The sequence below is a fragment of the Bison bison genome, unplaced genomic scaffold, assembly GCF_000754665.1.
Source record: "Bison bison bison isolate TAMUID 2011002044 unplaced genomic scaffold, Bison_UMD1.0 scf7180017864379, whole genome shotgun sequence".
NCBI lineage: Eukaryota > Metazoa > Chordata > Mammalia > Artiodactyla > Bovidae > Bison > Bison bison.
In genome coordinates this window covers 4,223,451-4,242,536 of record NW_011494951.1, presented here as the reverse complement: position 1 = coordinate 4,242,536, position 19,086 = coordinate 4,223,451, and the positions used below count along the sequence as shown (strand labels likewise).

At 46.5% G+C, this 19,086-nt stretch overlaps 1 protein-coding gene and 1 non-coding gene across 3 annotated transcripts in view; one reads left to right on the top strand and one right to left on the bottom strand.

Annotated features, from left to right (window-relative positions):
• Positions 1 to 19,086, top strand: part of CLNK (cytokine-dependent hematopoietic cell linker) — a 209,256-nt gene that overhangs the window by 100,475 nt on the left and 89,695 nt on the right. For both annotated transcript variants that reach the window (XM_010857269.1, XM_010857270.1), the window contains exons 4-5: positions 6,876 to 6,904; positions 18,997 to 19,037. In XM_010857269.1, the coding sequence (XP_010855571.1) occupies positions 6,876 to 6,904; positions 18,997 to 19,037 (70 nt within the window). The remainder of the gene's footprint in view (positions 1 to 6,875; positions 6,905 to 18,996; positions 19,038 to 19,086) is intronic.
• On the bottom strand, positions 6,555 to 6,626 carry TRNAC-GCA. The gene has a single exon. It is a non-coding gene; the product is annotated as a tRNA-Cys (tRNA).

The following is a 19,086-nucleotide window of genomic DNA, read 5'->3' as shown; positions in this document are numbered from 1 at the left end:
CAGAAATCCCACTCCTGGGCATACAACCAAAAAGACAAAAACTCTATTTCAAAAAGATACAGCCACCCCAAAGTTCACTGCAGCACTTCTTACTATTCACAACAGCCAAGACACGGAAGCAACCCACGTGTGCATCCTCAGACGAATGGAGAAAGGAGATGTGATATATATACAGAATGGAATATCACTTAGCCATAAAAAAGAATGAAACAAGGCATTTGCAGCAACATGGATGAACCTGGAGATTATCATATTAAGTGAAGTCAATCAGATAGAGAAGGACAAATATTATATGATATTGACTAATACGTGGGATCTGAAAAAAATGATACAGTGAATTTATTTATGAAACAGAAATAGACTCACAGACTTGGAAAACAAACTTATGTTTACCAAGGGGGTAGTGTTAGTTGGTCAGTCATGTTTGACTCTTTTGAGACCCCATGGACTATAGCCCGCCAGGCTTCTCTGTCCATGGAATTTTCCAGGCAAGAATACAGGAGTAGGTAGTCATTCCCTTCTCCAAGGGATCTTCCTGACCCAGGGATCAAACATGGGTCTCCTGCATTGTACGTGGATTCTTTACCATCTGAGCCACCGGGGAAGCCCCACTAAGAAGGAAGGGAGGAGGGATAAATTGGGAATTGGGTATTACCAGATATACTCTATTTACAGTAGATTAACAACATGACCTACTGTATAGCACAGGGAACTATACTCAATATCTTATAATAACCTATAGTGGAAAAGAGTCTGGAAAAGAATATACATATATAATTGAATCACGTTTCTGTACACCTGGATCATTGTAAATCAATTACACTTCAATTTTTAAAAGAACATTTCCATCACCTGCCCCTAAAAAGGAAGGAACCATTATTCACTTATTAAATACGAGACTTGATCTGATTCCACCTTGGTGTGAATTTCATCTGCTTCAAAGGAATAAGGAGTCGTTCCTTATTCTCCGACGTCAAATTTGTAATGAAAACTGGAACCAGTCCCCGGGGGGGGTTTGCATGCACACCCACGGACCAGGTTCCTACGTGCTGGACACCCTGCAGGCCTCTCTGGAGGAGGCCGAGTCTGCGTGTGGACCCAGATGTGGGCTGTGGTGGGGCTCGAGGCTGTCACTCCGGGGTTGTTCTCTCATCTGTGTTTCCCTGCCGCCTGCCTCGCCGTCATCCACCTGCCCCTTCCCTCCTCTGTGCTCATTCAACAACATGCTTTTGTGCATAAGCTGCGTTCCAGGCACTGTGTTAGGCACCTGGTCTCCACTTTAGGAGCTAAGGGCCTGGGGTAGGAAGTTTGAGAAGGAGAGTTGGGCTCCGCTCTGGTGACATAAGTGTGGGTTCCACTGGGCAGGTGCCAGGTGATCAGAGCAGGGTTTGGGTGCCTATGTCAGGGAAGAATAAAAACCCACACTGTTGAGGCCTGTCACACCTCTTCCTGAGACTGTTACACCCCTGTCCTTCCCTCTCCACTCGGACATGTGTGCTCCGGCATCACTTTCCTGAGATGCGGCTCTGATCATCCTTTATCCTCTGCGTTAAGATGCGTCACACCACCTAGAGGTCAACACAGTCCTTCCAGCTTATCCCTCAGGCTCCCTGCCCTCCAAGCTCCCTGTGCGTTTCCACACCTCCGCCTGCGTGTCTCCCTGATGCAAACCCTCCCCATCCCTCAGGGAGGTGGAGAGAAGAGGGTGGGCCCATCAGGTGGGATATACAGCACTAACATCCCATCGTAGCCCTGACACTGATAGCAAGATACTATCCAACAAGAATTGCTATGAAGTTTGAGTGAAATGAGCTCCCAACATGCTGCAGATAGAGCAGGAAGAAGGGAATGAATTTAGAAACTTGACCTCTACCTTCACTCCTTTTTGTTTTATATTTAAAATGAGTTTTGCTGTTGTTTTTACTCATTAAATTGTGTCCAGTTCTTTTGTGACCCCATGGACTGTAGCCCACCAGGCTCCTCTGTCCATGGGATTCTCCAAGCAAGAATACTGGAGGGGCTTGCCATTTTCTTCTCCAGGGGATCTTCTCGACCCAGTGATCGAACCCGCATCTCCTGCATTGGCAGGCAGATTTTTTTTTAATCACTGAGCTACCAGGAAGCTCCTAAAATGAGTTTGAAAAGTGAAAGTTGCTCAGTTATGTCTGACTCTGCAACCCCATGGACTATACACTCCATGAAATTGTCCAGGCCAGAATACTGGAGGGGATCTTCCCAACCCAGGGATCAAACCCAGGTTTAGGTGGAGTCTTTACCAGCTGAGCCACCAGGGAATCCCAAGAATACTGGAGTGGGTAGCCTAACCCTTCTCCAGCGGATCCTCCTGACCCAGGAATTGAACCAGGATCTCCTGCATTGCAGGCAGATTCTTTACCAGCAGAGCTACTAGATGTAGTGACTATTAAAAAAAATCAGTCATTTTCCCCCAAATCAGAGAATTTTATTCTAAAGTCATCTTTGTATTTCAGGAGCAGAGCTTTCAGTGAGGTATGGAGCTGAGCCAGTTAATCCTGGAGGTTTGGGAAAGGGGATGAAATCACCCCAACCACTTCCCAGGGGGTTTGCTGCCGCATTCTGGACCAGCGGCAGGTGCCTAGGGAGACCCAGAGGGGCCCACCAGACTCGAGAGGGTGATGAGGATTAATCTCCAAGCCAGGAGCCTGACCCTGGAGACAGGATCAAGTCCCGTCTCTATGGGACCGGAATAACACACCATCCAAACTCTGTTCCCATGGATAAGACAACATGCGTGCACCCTGCCCGCTCCATCAGACCCAGTTCTCCCAGGAAGCAAGGGGTGGAGGGGGGAGGAGTTTAATCTAGTACCCTCGAAAAATTAAAAATGATTAAACCTTTTAAATTATTAAGAAGTATTAAAAATTCAAACTAACTCAGAAATTAAACATCTTCATTTGTAATGAGCCTTAAATATTGAAAACCACGAACCTCTGGAGGCCAGCTTTGGTCACTCCATACACCATGAACTGCCCTGCCCACCATGTGGACACCTGCCTGTCCAAGCAGAAATAGAGAGGGACAGCTGCTTTCCTCAGGGCCCAGATACCAAAAGGAGCAGGAGGGTCGGGAGGGCAGAGGGGCGGCTGCCAAGCGACACACCATCCAGCTGCGGCCTGTTCACACGTGGCCGCATGATGGATGCTGTTGACGAAAGCAAGCCAGGGAGCATCCTTGTCATTCCCTGGCAAGAGGCAGCTTGCTAACCATGGGCCTTGCTTAAGCACAGAGAGAATGCATCAAATCTCCAGGAAATCTGCGAGCGGCATCCGTCATTAGTCACCCTGGGCTGTCAGGCTATGAAGAGTGTTAACACAGGAGCCTTTTCAGAGTGCTTGTCAGCTGCTGGTGTTGAGACATGGTCCGCACTCCAGCCAGACATACCCCTGGAGTCCAGGACGCCTCCCCAGACCCCTCCTTGCAGCCTCCCTCCCCACCCCACCCCACCCCCACCCCGGGCTTTTGGGCTCAGCTGGAATAATAACATCATTCCTGCCTGGCTGCTGCTTCCTCTGCTAATTCATCTGGCTTGCATTGACGCACAGAGGACCCTGGGGTGCACAGTCCCAGAGGATATGACATATGAATGAGCACTGTGGCTTTGGGGCCCCACCAAGAGGAGTCAGCAGATAAACCACTTGCAGACGGCTTTACAACTGGGAGGAAGCTTCCAGAGGCAGGGAGCCCGGCGGACTAAGTTGTTGCCTCACCTGGTGAATAATAAGGCCAATCCTGTCACTGATGGCTTTCCGTGTCACTTCAGACACGTGACTCCTAAGTCTTAGTTGCATCTGCAAAGCAGGGAAAGCCCACCGGCCAGAGCTGAGCCCTGCTCAGTGCCTGAACAGGTGTTTTTCCCTTCAGATACGCTCTTTTTAGCATCCCAAGACCTCAGTCCAGCCTCCAAGAATCTGAAACCTGCAACCACAAATTGGACATTATTTCCAATGTACTTTCAGATGTTGATGGTCTTTGAGTCTAAAAACTGGATGGGTGAGGGCTTCCCTGGTGGCTCAGTGGGAAAGAATCCACCTGCCAATGCAGGAGACACAGGTTCGATCCCTAATCTGAGAAGATCCCACATGCCACAGAGCAACCAAGCCCATACACCACAACTGTTGAGACTGTGCTCCAGAGCCGGGGAGCCACTGCTACTGAAGTCCACACGCCCTAGAGCCAATGCTCTGCAACAAGAGAAGCTACCGCAATGAAAAGGCTGGGCACGGCAACTACAGTGTAACCCCTGCTCGCCACAACTAGAGAAACGCTCGCTTGGCAACAAAGATCCAGAACAGCCAAAAATGAAATAAGTAAATAAATAAATTTTTAAAAATAAAATAAAAATGGGGGTGAGGCTAAGATTAGACAGAGAACGAAATCTTAATTTAAAACCTGAAGCTCCTCCTCCAGTCCCAGGAAGAGGGTGCCTCGCTCTCAGAGTCCCCGGGTCAGGACCCCATCCTGCCTATGCTCACGCGCTCCCGTCTGTCCATGGCCTGCCACGCCCTCATCAGGCTGCCTGTACCGTCCCAGAAATATATCATTTCTGTCTCACACATCAGGAGTTGCAACTCTGGGGAGCCTTTCGTGGTGTTAATCAAAGACCAAGATGTCAGGGAAGAGGTCATGTGTGGAAAGTGTCAAGAGAGAGCTCTCAGGCCCCAGATAAATGATCTGCTCCTTCCTGGCTGATTTACTGTTAATTTCTGCAGAATCTCGGGTAACTTGAAAGAGAGCCAAGAGCGAACCACACGGCACCTCAGGGCAGTGCACAGTCCTTCCAAAGCATGGCTGGCCAGCGCCTGCAGGCAAGGGCCAGGGGAAGTGGCAAGGATCTTGGGAAGGGGGGTGTCCCACAGGCTGGTGGTAATTCCTTCGATCTTGGCAGGATGGGATGAGCCATGGAGCCCTGTGAACCCCACATTTCCTCCATGAACTTGGAACAGTGGTAGCTACCCAACAGAATCGTTTGCGGCATGAACCTTGTGAGAAGAAGGCAACAGGCTGAGCTGGAAGTGGGGCTCGTGGGCTGTGATCTCCTGGTGACTACGATCTCCCAGCTTAACTCTTCTGTGCCTGGCGTCCCAGCCACCACCAACGAGACCTCATAAATATTTACACCCGGCGTGTGTTGCGATGCTCAATTAATTGCTCCTGTGACGCACTTTGAGAGCCTCGGAGAATAGGTACCCTGCAAGGACCAGGGGTTATTAAAGGCGCAAACAACTAAGCTCACAGCAGGCTCATCCTTTAGAGCTCTCATTACCCCAGGGCTTTTCAGATCATCACCCGAAATCTAGGGAAAAGGAGCTTCCAAAAGCACACTGGGGAATGTGTCCAAGGGGGAATGTGGCGGCCAGGAGAAGACCTCACTGGTCTTCCCAGATAACTTCACCAATGAAGACATGCAAAGGCCTGAAACTATTTGGAAAAAATAAATAACAATTCATCCTCACTAGTCGTCAAGGAAGTGAAACAGGTAAAAAAGAATCAAGCGGCAAGTAGGAAAAGTTGTCTTAAATGGTTTTAAATGATCGTGGATTTAACAGTGGTAAGATGGGATGAGATGATCACCCCTCACTCTGTAAACAAGAATATAGATTGAAAGATTGATGCAAACCATCCAGAAGGCATGTGAGTGATATGAAACAAGGAGCTAAGAAGACGCACAATATCATTGTCAGACACTTCCGCTGCACTTGATGGAGTCTCTCCAAGGAAATACTCAGCAATCGGATTCAAAATGCAACCAGGGGTCCACAATGCAACATGATTTACAGTTTCAAAAGGGAGCAAGAGCCTAATTTCCCCCTGCAGAAATCACACAGCAGATAAATAGCATGTTTCTTAGTAACAGTTAAAGATCTACAATGCAGTTTTTATTGGAGTACAATTGCTTTACAATGTCATGTTAGTTTCTTCTGTACCATGAAGGGAATCAGCTGTATGTATACATATATCACTAACTCAATGGACGTGAGTCTGGGTGAACTCCGGGAGTTGGTGATGGACAGGGAAGCCTGGCGTGCTGTGATTCATGGGGTCACAAAGAGTCGGACACGACTGAGCGACTGATCTGATCTGATCTGATCTGATACATATATCCCCTCCCTCTTGGTCCCCCCTCCCACCTCCCCCATCCCTCTCCTCTAGAAGAGTTTGAGCTTCCTGTGCTTTATAGCAGGGTCAATAGACTTCACCCATGGTAGTGTGTATATGTCAGTCCTAATCTCCCAATTCATCCCTGCCTCCCCTTCCTCCAGCATGGGCTCACACGTCTGTTCTCTATATCTGTAGGAGCCTATGCATTCTTTCATATTATTTTTAGGCATCTATATATCAAAATGCATGCAGACATCCTCATACACACATGTGCACATATGCCTGTGAAGTGAAGTCGCTTGGTTGTGTCCAACTCTTTGCAACCCCATGGACGGTAGCCTACCAGGCTCCGCCGTCCGTGGAATTTTCCAGGCAAGAATACTGGAGTGGGCTGCCATTTCCTTCTCCAGGGCATCTTCCCAAACCAGGGATCGAACCTGGGTCTCCTGCATTGCAGACAGACACTTTACCGTCTGAGCCACCAGGGAAGCCCGTACATATGCCTGAGCCTCGCCGAAATATTACCTGTGGTGTTGACTGTTTTTTTCTAGATGCACTTCTCTGTTTTCCTGAATTCTCTGTAATGAGATGTTCCTTTGGGTCTAGAACAGCACAAGCACAAAGGAAGTGCTCTACAACTTGATTTGTGACCTGCCTTCGATGACTACCTGCTCCTCTGGGGAGGACAATGAATTGAATGCAGCAGACACTTACCTTGGTTCTGTTTTCTGTCCTAGGTCATGGCCCAGAATCGACAGTGCCACAGGTAAGTCAGGGCCCCCAGGCACCGAAGCAGTGGCAATGTCAGCAGGAGTCTGTTATTCCTCCTTCCATCCTTTTCCATTTTTCCTTAGATAAAGCTATTGGCCTGTTCAAGGCGACGTTAGTGACTTAGAGTCTTTCCCTCTGATTGCTCCCAGGCTGGAAGTCTATGACGTCCACAGCTTTGGAGGCTGCCAGATGAGGTGGAGATCCTGGCTCTCCATTTATTAGCTGCGTAGTCTTGGATGAAGCGCAGATCCCTGTGGGCCCCAGTTTCTTCATCTGCAAAATGGGTAGAACTCTGGCATCGTGCCAGTATTTGTGGCCACTCATTAGTGTTTGTTCAACTAAACTGTACATAATGGACTCCTTCTAAAATATGTGGATGGGTGGATGAATGAGTCAGAAACCACTTTTTGTGCTTCTCCTATATCTCTTTTAAAAGGGCCTAGTTCCTGTTAGTAGACACTTATTTAGGACCCTGTTAAAGTTTGAATATTCATCTTAGAGTATTGTTATATCAAGGGAGGTCCCATAAAATTTCCTAGAAAACTGATGGCTAGAAATGATGACTGGAACAAGACTTAAAAAAAAAAAAAAAAAAGAGAAACGGGAATTCCCTGGCTTTCCAGTGGTTAGGACTGCAAGCCTCCACTGCCAAGGGCCTGGGTTTGGTTTCTGGTCAGGGAACGAAGATCCCACGAGGCATGGCCAAAAAAAAAAAAAACAGGAAATGAGAAATTGACCAGAGGGAGTGTGCAAAGAAGCAATAGGGGCTTTGGGAGTGATGTCAGCACAAATGAATTCACAGGATTCATTGTATTATATTATATATAATGAATTATTCTTTATATTACTTATAATGTGTTATATTCATATAACGTACGTTGGGAGAGTATAACCAGCACCCGGTGTGCCCCGCACAGCAGCGAGAAGGAGGAAAAAGCAAAATCAACTTTGCAAGTATGAATATAAATAAGAAACAAACGAGTAACCAGGTCTAATCCTTCTTACAAAAGCCTCTCAGTCAGGTCCTAAGAGAGGCTGCACTGACTCAAGGTGTGTTACTCGGTCGCTCAGTCGTGTCCAACTCTTTGCTACCCCATGCCTGCCAGGTTCCTCTGCCCATGGGATTCTCCAGGCAAGAACACTGGAGCGGGGATCCATTTCCTTCTCCAGTTCTCTCAAGGCTGTTGTTTCTAAATCGTACTAAGTCTCTGTTTTCAAGCATATTTTCCCCACATGCTTGCCACCTCTCAACACTTTCTACCATCCACTTAGAGTTTGGGGAGCAAGGGCGGAGGGGCTGTAGAAAATTCTAAAGGGGATGGTGCCTCAAAAGAGGTTGCTAATCTGATTCAGTGGCTGGCGAATGTTAAGTGTGACCTGTATTCTCTCCCTCGGGACTTGTTCTCCACCTGCCTTAAGGGAGAGGGAAACTGACAAACAGATTCCATTTCATTAACAGCATTCTAGAGACACAAGCCGGAGAAGGCAATGACACCCCACTGCAGTGTTCTTGCCTGGAGAATCCCAGGGACAGGGGAACCTAGTGGGCTGCCGCCTATGGGGTCGCACAGAGTCAGACACGACTGAAGCGACTTAGCAGCAGCAGCAGCAGCAGCAGCAGCAGCAGAGACACAAGCAAGGAAACAGAAACAAATCAACCCTGCCTCCAAAGTTGAGAGAGATGAAGCTGCCCAGACTTGCCCAGAGCACTTGAATCCACACTCTAACAAAAATACTTAGTGAACCAGACCACCTCAGCCTCTGCAAGCTTACACACTATGGCCAGGGTCTACTTAACTAGAATAAAGCCGATATAATTAAAGACGCATGTGATGATTTATATAAAAGACAGTTTATCACCATGATATTTATAACATTCCCAGGTACTTTAAAGGCGCTTGCAATTTTGTATCATGCGACTCATTGAAAATATGGTAAAAATACAGTTGAAATTAAAAGAACGTCTATATGAAAGAATACTACATAGACATTAAAAATGATGATGTTGAAGCATAGTCACTGAGGGGTATATTATAGCAAGATATTATATGAAAGGGCAGGCAAAAAAACACGCACACACATTGTGATCATATACACATAATTTATATCATGTCTGTATATGTGTGCTTGTGTGTGTGTTAGTGATTTTGCTCTAATTAAATATTTATAGTGGCTATCTCTCAGTTGGGGAAGATTCTGCCTGCAATGCAGGAGACCCTGGTTCGATCCCTGGGTCAGGAAGATCCCCTGGAGAAGGAAATGGCAACCCACTCCAGTGTTCTTGACTGGAAAATCTCATGGACAGAGGAGCCTGGCGGGCTACAGTCCATGGAGTCACAATGGGGTCACACAACTTATCAACTAAACCACTATATCTTGGTATGGGAATATTATTGTGACTTTACTTCTCTTTTTTGCTCATCTGTATCTTATGGTTTTCCTACAGCAGCATATTTTTTATGCTCAAAACAATCTATCAAAAAAAAAAAAAATTCTCTAGGCCTAGAAGACAGACACATATCCAAACTTGGACAACCTGTCAATATCAACATCTTTGGTGATGTTGATATATAGAAAAGAGTGTCAAGGTTTTCCACAAAATAAACTCAGGAGATTGTCTCCTTCTACTGAATAAAGATTGATATTGGAGAGGACAGCCCATTTAGAAAGTGCGTCCTTCTGTCTTAAGTCACCATACACAATAAAAACACTGATAAAGACGCTTGTTGTTTGACTCAATTAAACAGACAACAAATTTCATTTTGCACAGGAATACTTGTTTTGTTTTGGTTTTTTCCTAAGGAAAATCCGTCTTAAAGTTTGTGGGTTTTTTTTTTACCCTCACTTCTAAAAGAAAAAATAATATAAATTTTAAGACTTCGCGGGGAGGGAAATGGTAGGTAAGGAATATGTGAGCATCCACTGCCGCCTGCTGGCCATTTCTAGGTAGTGCAATATCTGTATTACTATAGCAGAGGCTCGTTCTCCCCCAAAATGCTGGGGAAGCTGGTGAACAGAAACAAATTGAAATGTTAACAATTGAATTGCAGGAAAAAGCTCTCCACCCAGTTTTCATAAACACAAGCCAGGATTCCAATCATCCGTGGGCTGATAAGCCCACGGATTTACAATTGCCTTCAAAATCCAGTGTGTATCAGAATCTCAGCAGCAAAAAATGCTTATCACAAACCCATGCCAGGGTTTGTTCTTTGGCAGAGCTGTAGTGAGGCCAGAAGGATAATTCTAATTCAGGTACTGCTAGGATAGTCTTTTGAGAATCACTGGCTGAAGAAAAAAATATAGACAGGTGGATGGAAACTTATCAAGTCTGCCTCCACCAAGAGGCAGCTGCCTGTTTAACTATCATCATTCATTCATCCATCTACCCATTCATTCAACCAACTGAGGTAGTTTCTTAATATGTCAGATACTCTAACCAGCTTTGACCACGAATTTTTGTCTGTTTGTTGTAATTGATAATAATTCTACTTAATGCACATGTAACATCAGTACACTAGAATACTCTTAAAAATACAAAATGGCATCACAATTCAATGAGATATCTTGACCACAAGTTTTTGAAAAGGGAAATAAAAATGAAAGGTTCCCAGGACTCGGCTAGTCTGAGATTCTCATACCATACTTTACAGATGAGGAAACTAAGAACTAGAAAAGGGAAGTGAATTTCCAAGAGCTATCTGGTGAGAACCTTGAGCCTGTTCTCCCAACTCCCAGTGAATGTTTCCCATACAGCTATGCCTGCAAGTTTAGACTATTTGTGGCTTGAAATTCACAGATCATACTCTTCAGATCAGGAGACTATGATTCAGTGAATAAAACTGAAATTCATTCACTGAAAACTGAAATCTAGCCAGAAGTGCTAGATGACTGAGCAGGTAGACAGATAGATAGATAATTAATAAATGGATAGATAGATAGAGATTTAATATGTATGAGATATACAACATACATAAAATTGCTGTTCAGTTGCTGAGACGTGTCCAGCTCTGTGAGACCCCGTGGAGGGCAGCACACCAGGCTTCCCTGTCCTTCACTATCTCCCGAACTTTGCTCAATTTCATTTCTGTTGAGTCAGAGGTGTTATCTATCCATCTCATCCTCATACATAAATTACCTATGTCTGTATATTCTATTTCCATTCTTTCTTTCCCTGCCTGCTTCCCTCCTTTCTTCCTTCTCCTCTTGACTATATAAGTCATATAGTCAAGATTTATTCAACATCATCATCCTTGACTCAGAGACTGAAAGTAACTCTAGGAAGTCCCTTCCTGCCTTTCCCTACAGCCATGGATGGATGCCAAACAGAAGAGGTTCTAAAGTTTGGGACCAGCCAGGGTGCAGAGTGTAAACTACCCCCCTCTTCACAGACCAAGAGGAAGAGCAGGCTGATGCCTTCCATCCCCAAATACCTTCAAGCTTTTAAAGGATAAAAATGGAGAAAGGCAGCCTCATGTGGGAGAAAGAACCTGGGATGTGAGTGTGGAATTCGAATATCAGTGAGTCCAGAGAATGAGAGAAAATGGAAAGAAATTAACCTATCAGGTGGGGTGCATGCCAGACCTTTTATAAACTTGTCTAATTTAGCTGTGAAGGGGACTACAGAGGATGAGATGGCTGGATGGCATCACTGACTCGATAGACGTGAGTCTGAGTGAACTCCGGGAGTTGGTGATGGACAGGGAGGCCTGGCGTGCTGCAATTCATGGGGTCGCAAAGAGTCGGACACGACTGAGCAGCTGAACTGAACTGAACACATTTTATTCTCTTCGATGCATGATTAGGTAAACAGGGCCCAAGCGAAACTAGGGAACTTGTGGAGACACCAGTAGACATAGACAGCAATAGCACAGAACTCAGCTTCATCACAGCACACGTGTAAGCTGGGCCCCAGTGGCAGCCTCAGTTTCTCAGTCATTGACTCCCGGAGCCTCTTAGCTAGAAGGGAGCTCTGCTCGAAGAATCCTTTGGAATAACTGGTAGGTGCTTGTAAACAGCTGAATGATGGAAAGGCACATATTTTGTCTGAAAATGGGCACCAACTAATGAACAAATTCCAAATATAGATCTGAAGATCTAAAGATCTGGACTGAGTGAAAAAAGATTTGGCCTTGAACTTGACCTTGAAAAGACATGAAATGCAGAACACAACAATTCCTTAGAGGGGCACTGAGCCGGGGAGTTATTTATTTAAGCTTCTCAGCAGTTATTTGGGGTAGATACTCTTATTCCTGGGCTTCCCAGGTGGCGCTAGTGACAAAGAACACTCCTACCAATGCAAGAGATGTAAGATTTGTGTGCAACTTCTGGGTCAGAAGATCCCCTGGAGGAGGGCATGGCAACCCACTCCAGTATTCTTGCTATGGACAGAGGAGCCTGGCGGGCTATGGTCCACAGGGTCACAATGAGTCCAACACAACTGAATGACTAAGCACGCAGGCGCACACTCTTATTCCTCCCAGGCTTACAAGCTTGCCTGAGGTCACATGGCCAAGATTTGAACCTAGAACTTCTCATTACGCTTCTGGGAAACATGGGCCCATGCCTTTGATCAGAGACTCTGCCATGTTTGTTAATGGAGAACGCCGCAGCTGAGAACAAAATTTAAGGCAGCAAAACACTTTTAAAAAGAAATCGTGGAGCTTAGACATGACAAATGTTTATTTTCTATGTAAGTCAAGTCCAGAGGTAAACAGTTCAAGGCTGTGTGGCAGCTCTGTTCCGTGAAGTTCTCGGAAACCCTGCCCCTCCTGCCTTGCTCACTCTCATCATCTAAAATAACGATGTCTCCAGGAGGGAGGAAGGGAAGTAAAAGAAGGAACGAACAGCACACAGAAATTTTCCCCAAGAAAGTTTCCCGGTTGAGTTGATTTTCCATCTCTTCCATCAACCAAAACTTGGACCCATGGCCAAGTGATGATAAGGACATGTCATAAGATACCCTGCTACCCATGAGGGGTTCTAACACGGAGAAGCAAGGGGAAAGGTGTGGGGGACACAACTGTCTTGGCTCTGGGTACTTAGTGATGGGAAGTTGGGATTTACCAGCCTCTTGCTTTTACCAGATATTTACGAGTGAGTTCCAGTACTTGGGCCATCCAATGCGAACAGCTGACTCACTGGAAAAGTCCCCGATGCTGGGAAAGATTGAGGGCAGAGGGGAAGAAGGTGTCAGAGGATGAGATGGCTGGATAGCATCATTGACTTGATGGACATGAGTTTGAGCAAGCTCCAGGAGTTGGTGATGGACAGGGAAGCCTGGCGTGCCACAGTCCATGGGTCACAAAGAGTCAGACGTGACTGGGCGACTGCACACCAACCCTCACCCTCACCATGCCTCTCTCCCCTGTGTCTCTCTCTCTGAAATCTTGTGACTGAAATGAAAGCAGAAGCTCATTTTGTTTGGGGATCCCATCTGCTTTGGGAATACAGTCATCTGAAGAGCCTGTGAACTGACTTCACTTCATAGAGAAACAGAAAGTTTGAGGACTCTGCGTTTTCCTACTTCGTCTCCTCTTCTCACACCAGAGAAGCATATTTTCTTCCCGGGACCAGCCCAGGATTTCCTTCTCCTGTGACCACTCATGGTAGTAGCACTCAGATGCTCGGACAGCCACCCCGTCCCTGGAAAGGGGTTGTAGACCAGGCAGCAATCTTGCACCTCCAGGGGCTTAAGTTCATGGACCTGTTTATTAGTGAAAATAGTCTGAGTCTCTCTGAAGTGTTAATCACTCAGTCGTGTCTGACTCTTTGCAACCCTGTATACTGTGTAGCCCACCAGGTTTCTCTGTGCATGGAATTCTCCAGGCAAGAATACCGGAGTGGGTTGCCATTCCCTTATCCAGGGGATTTTCCCAACCCAGGGATCAAACCCGCATCTCCTGCACTGGCAGGCAGGTTCTTTACCTCTGAGCCACCTGGGATGGCCCACCTTCCACAGCATGAGAGTTGGAGTATCTATGTCAGTAATTCCCAGACTTCTGAGGCCAGAGTAGATACCACCATGGGTGCTTGTGTAAAAAGCACTTGGTCTGCTCAGGGACCCAAGTTTGCTTTCTTCTGTTTTATAAAGCAACCAAGATGCGACTGGTCAGGGGACCAAAACTTGATGGGTATATTGGACACTCTTGCCACACCTCTGTAGGCATGAGGTGTCCACGTTCAAGACCAAAGTCTGGGGCAATTGCCCCTGCCAGTAAGGAAATCCCCCTGAGTTTACATGGCACATATTCATCTTCACTTCCCTCTTAAAAATAACTTTTAGGGAAATGTTGTCTTTTGTTAAAAAAAAAAAAAAAAGAAGAAGAAGAAGAAAAGAAAGACGTCTCCTTGAGGAGCACACAGAAGTCAGTTGTTCTCTGTGGCTGTGAGATGCCAGTAGGTGGTGAGGGGCCCTCCACTGACACGGCATCACTACCACTCTTTCAGGAGGATAATGTGGAAAGTTACTGAGCAGCTTCCTTATCTTTCTAGAAAACAGCTCTCTCTCTCTCTGAGAAGCCAACCTACCTGTCAGGCCCAGGAAGACTCAAAGACCTGGAAGAATTGGGGGGGAAGTCACAAGGGTGAGGATCTGGGTCCAGCAAGAGGGAGTGCCAAAGTCAAGTTCGCTCAGCAAGGGAGAGGATCAAGTTCATCTTGAAGTTCCATCACTGGTTCCATGTCCTGGGTGTTTCTGCAGCAGACTGGTCATTTATTGTCACTTACCATACACCGAGTTAAGGAGCTATCGGAGCCTGGGGTCTCACCACTGCCTCGGGGGAGGCAAGCACCACCGTCTGTAACTGTAATATACTCGTTGGCTTGCTTTGTTCCTACACGCTATGGAGAAGTTGAGCAGGGTGTATTTTTCAGGGAGGACTAACATATATAACACATAAACTACAGAGCTTAGTTGTTCTGCTTCCCTGGTGGCTCAGACAGTAAAGCGTCTGCCTACAATGCGGAAGACCCAGGTTCAATCCCTGGGTCGGGAAGATCTCCTGGAGAAGGAAATGGCAACCCACTCCAGTACTCTTGCCTAGAAAATCCCATGGATGGAAGAGCCTAGTAGGCTATAGTCCATGGGATCGCAGAGAGTCAGACACGACTGAGTGACTTCACTTTCAGCTAGTAGTTTAATAAAATAAAGGTTTACTTCTTGCTCACATCACAATCCAATGGAAATTGAAGGGAATGGCAACCCACTCCAGTATTCTTGCCTAGAGAATCCCATGGACTGAGGGGGCTGGCGGGCTACAGTCCGTGGGGTCACAAAGAGTTAGACATGACTGAGTAATTAACACTCATACTTTTTCCAAAATACTCAGTCAGGATTCACTCTGCTTTTTCCCAGTGGCTTCCATTATCCCCAAGGGCCTTGGGGTCTTCTGTCTCTGGCCAGCCACTGGGGCAAGAGTGAGAGATGGAAGGTCAAGTGGGATGGCCCAGAGTGGAATCTACCACACGTTCCGTGTCCCAGTGGCCATAGCACCAAGCCAAGGCCACCGAGTGGAAGGGATATCAGGAACTGTGTGCCTGAGCAAATGGGGTTTGATGAGCACACAGCATTCTCACCGCTGTGCCAGATGTTGAGGTAGTGAGGACCACGGCTGGAGGATGCTCCTAATTTTTACCTGATGTTGATAGTCAGAGATGGTCCCCCAAGGCAGATGACATTTAAAATATAGTATGATGGATGATGCTTTTGAACTGTGGTGCTGGAGAAGACTCTTGAGTGTCCCTTGGACTGCAAGGAGATCAAACCCATCAATCCTAAAGGAATTCAACCTTGAATATTCACTGGAAGGACTGATGCTGAAGTTGAAGCTCCAATACTTTGGCCACCTGCTGCGAAGAGCTGACTCATCAGAAAAGACCCTGATGCTGGGAAAGATTGAGGGCAGGAGGAGAAGGGGGTAAAAGAGGATGAGATGGTTAGATAGCATCACTGACTCAATGGACATGAATTTGAGCAAACTCCAGGAGATGGCAAATGATAGGGAAGCCTGGTGTGCTGCAGTCCACGGGGTCACAGAGAGTTGGGCACCACTGAACAACAAAACTACAGTGATGGATGAGAAGGATCCAGGCCTGGGCAGAGCTGAGAAGAGAACATTCTGGACTGGCGGACAGTGCATGCAATGTGTCAGAGGCAGAGGAGCTTAGCATACAGCATGGACTTGAAAAGAGGCTGATGTGCCTGGAGTTCAGAGGAGGAAGAAACTGGAAAGCGATGAGACCAGAGACAGGGCTGTCTCTGGGCTGTGCTGGGCTGTGCTGGCCTCCGGGAGCCACAGCAGGAAATCTGGACTCTGTTTCATGGGCCATGAGTGACGGGAGCTGATTTACAGGTTCAGAACTGTGCTTTTAAAATTCTATTTCCAAAACTCTGCATTGTTCATAACACAGAGAGGTACTGAGGGTCACAGAGATAAAAGACAATCCACTCCCTTCCCTACAGGAGGACAGCGTGTGTATACAACAAAGAAGCAATCAGATGCTGCCTCTTTTTATTTAAGTGTCGTGGTGAGTGAGACAGAAAACAACAGCTCTAACGATTTAGCGAGATTAAAGTAACCTGGAGTGGTCAGAAAGGGAAGCCCCAGGAGAATCTCAAAAGATACTGAGCATTTTGGAAAACAAAACGGAGGAGGCAGGGACTCCAGGTGGAATCAACACAAGCAAAGACTCAGAAGGGGCGTGTACCGTACATGGGGAATCCAAGCGGGGCTCAGACTGCCATGCCGCTGAAAGAAAAGACTTCTCAGCTCTCCATGAAGACGTGGTTATAATGACTATGCTCAAGGAGGCCAATCTCCTAAAATGAAATGATACTGAACCTGGACTTATAGGCACTGCTGTCCTGGATCATGAAGACCAGAGAAATGCCCCAATAATTCTGTGCTCATTTGCTTCTGCCAGACCTGCTGGTGTAACGGGTGGCTTTATTCACTTAATTCATGAGAGAGTGTGTGTGTGTTAGTCACTCAGTCGTGTCCAACTCTCTGACCTCACTGACTGCAGCCCTCCAGGCTCCTCTGTCCATGGAATTCTCCAGGCAAGAACACTGGAGTGGGTTACCGTTTCCTTCTCCAATGCATGAAAGTGAAAAGTGAAAGTGAAGTCGCTCAGTCATGTCCGACTCTTAGTGACTCCATGGACTGCAGCCTTCCAGGCTCCTCCATCCATGGGATTTTCCAGGCAAGAATACTGGAGTGGGGTGCCATTGCCTTCTCCTCATGAGAGAGTCCAAATTGCTAAAGGGCTGAAAAACCTGTGGGTTTCTCTGCCCGGGATCTCAGTAATGGGTGTAACTGTACTGGGACAGGAATATGGTATTAGTGCCCCAGGGGGATGGCCCCTTCTGGTCCCACCACCAGGATGGACGGTGGACAATGCAGACAGGATTCCACTCCTCCTGGCTCACTGTCTCAAGGAGATTCGCTTTGGCTACTTGACACTTGCCCCATGCTTGAGTCCTAGGCAAATTCCAGAGAACTGCATTTCCACTGAGCCAAAGTTTCATGAATTTACACATTATACCGTACAAAAGACTTGGGCACGCTGACACAAATTCACAACTATTAATTTTGTGTTTCGGTATGGGAAGAGAGGGCTTCCCAGGTGGTACTAGTGGTAAAGAACCCGCCTGCCAATACAGAAGCCATAAGGGCTGCCAGTTTGATCTCTGGGTCAGGAAGACCCCCTGGAGGAGGGCATGGCAACCCACTCCAGTAGTCTTACCTGCGGAATCCCATGGATGGAGGAGCCTGGCGGGCTAGAGTCCATAGCATTGCAGACAGTCGTACACGACTGAAGCAAGTTAGCACATACACATGGGAAGAGAATTTAGGGTGAATGGACAAAAGTTAAAGAACACAATGAAACTGGACCAAATGGTAGCAATACATAGCATACCATAGTCCTCTACGCTATTTGGACACAGGCCAGAAATTTGCCCTGAGAGTCTCATCAGCCAAAGAAGGAAGGGAAATACGCTCTTTTCTAGGACTGATGCTTTTCCTTCACTCAAAGCAAACAAAAAGCCAAGCTGTGTGCAGCTTCCAGTCCTGAGACCTGCTAGAAGCTTCTCACATATGTGCTAATAAAGACAACATGATAAGAACATTTTCTGCCTATGGTGTTCCTAAATTCAGACTAACAGCATGAACCTATATTGCAATTTAGGAAAATTAAGTCTATGAGGAAGCAAAAAGACTGTAGGCTATGTGAACAATTCTTTGGTGGTTTTGCATAATCTGAGAATGAAATGTGAAACATTTACCCTGACTGCACTAGATAACCTTTGGGCAATCTTTCATTGATCAAGTTCAAAGGAAGCAGTTGAGTGTTGAAGCACCCCCGGCTCAGCAATATTCATTCAACAAATGCCTATCAAGAACTCTTGTGGTCCATTTGGGCCCCGCAGCCGAAGCCAGGGAGAGATGAATAAGTAGATACGGTCCCTAAGCTCAAACTAGAAGGGGACGACAGAGGATGAGATGGTTGGATGGTATCCCCGACTCAACGCACATGGGTTTGGGTAAACTCCGGGAGTTGGTGATGGACAGGGAGGCCTGGAATGCTGCAGTTGATGGGGTCACAAAGAGTCGGACGTGACTGAGTGACTGAACTGAACTGAAGCTCAGACCATGTAGTCTGTTCAAGAAAACAATGTATGGATAGATAACAATGTGTGGATAGAGTCGGGCAAATGCAACATGTGTGTCAGAGGGGGAGGGGACAGCACCCCAGGTCCTTGGCTGAGATGCTGCTGAGTCATCACTTGGGTGCAACTAATTTCGGGGCAGAGTTCCTTCTAACTTTGCTTCTCTTTCAGTGGGAAAACTTACCTGCTGTAGAAAAAGCCAGCCTTCTGAGTTGGGATTTGATATCCTTTCCTCCTTTTCCAATTGCCCCTGTTAGGCAAGAGCAGCTGATGGAGCGAGAAGCATGAAAATGTGCACTTCATTTTGAGCAATTACAGTCAAGAACAATTAACTGAAATGAGCACAAGATTTCTGGAGAAAAACAAGGGCCCAGTCTTTCCAATGTTTTGCAATAACATTTTGCTGTTTTTGTTGGCAGGACAGTACCAGACTATTAATGAGCCTCTTCTTCTTGATGGTGTAAGTCAGCTGCTCTCTTTACCTATTTTGTCAGTCTTTGATATTTACA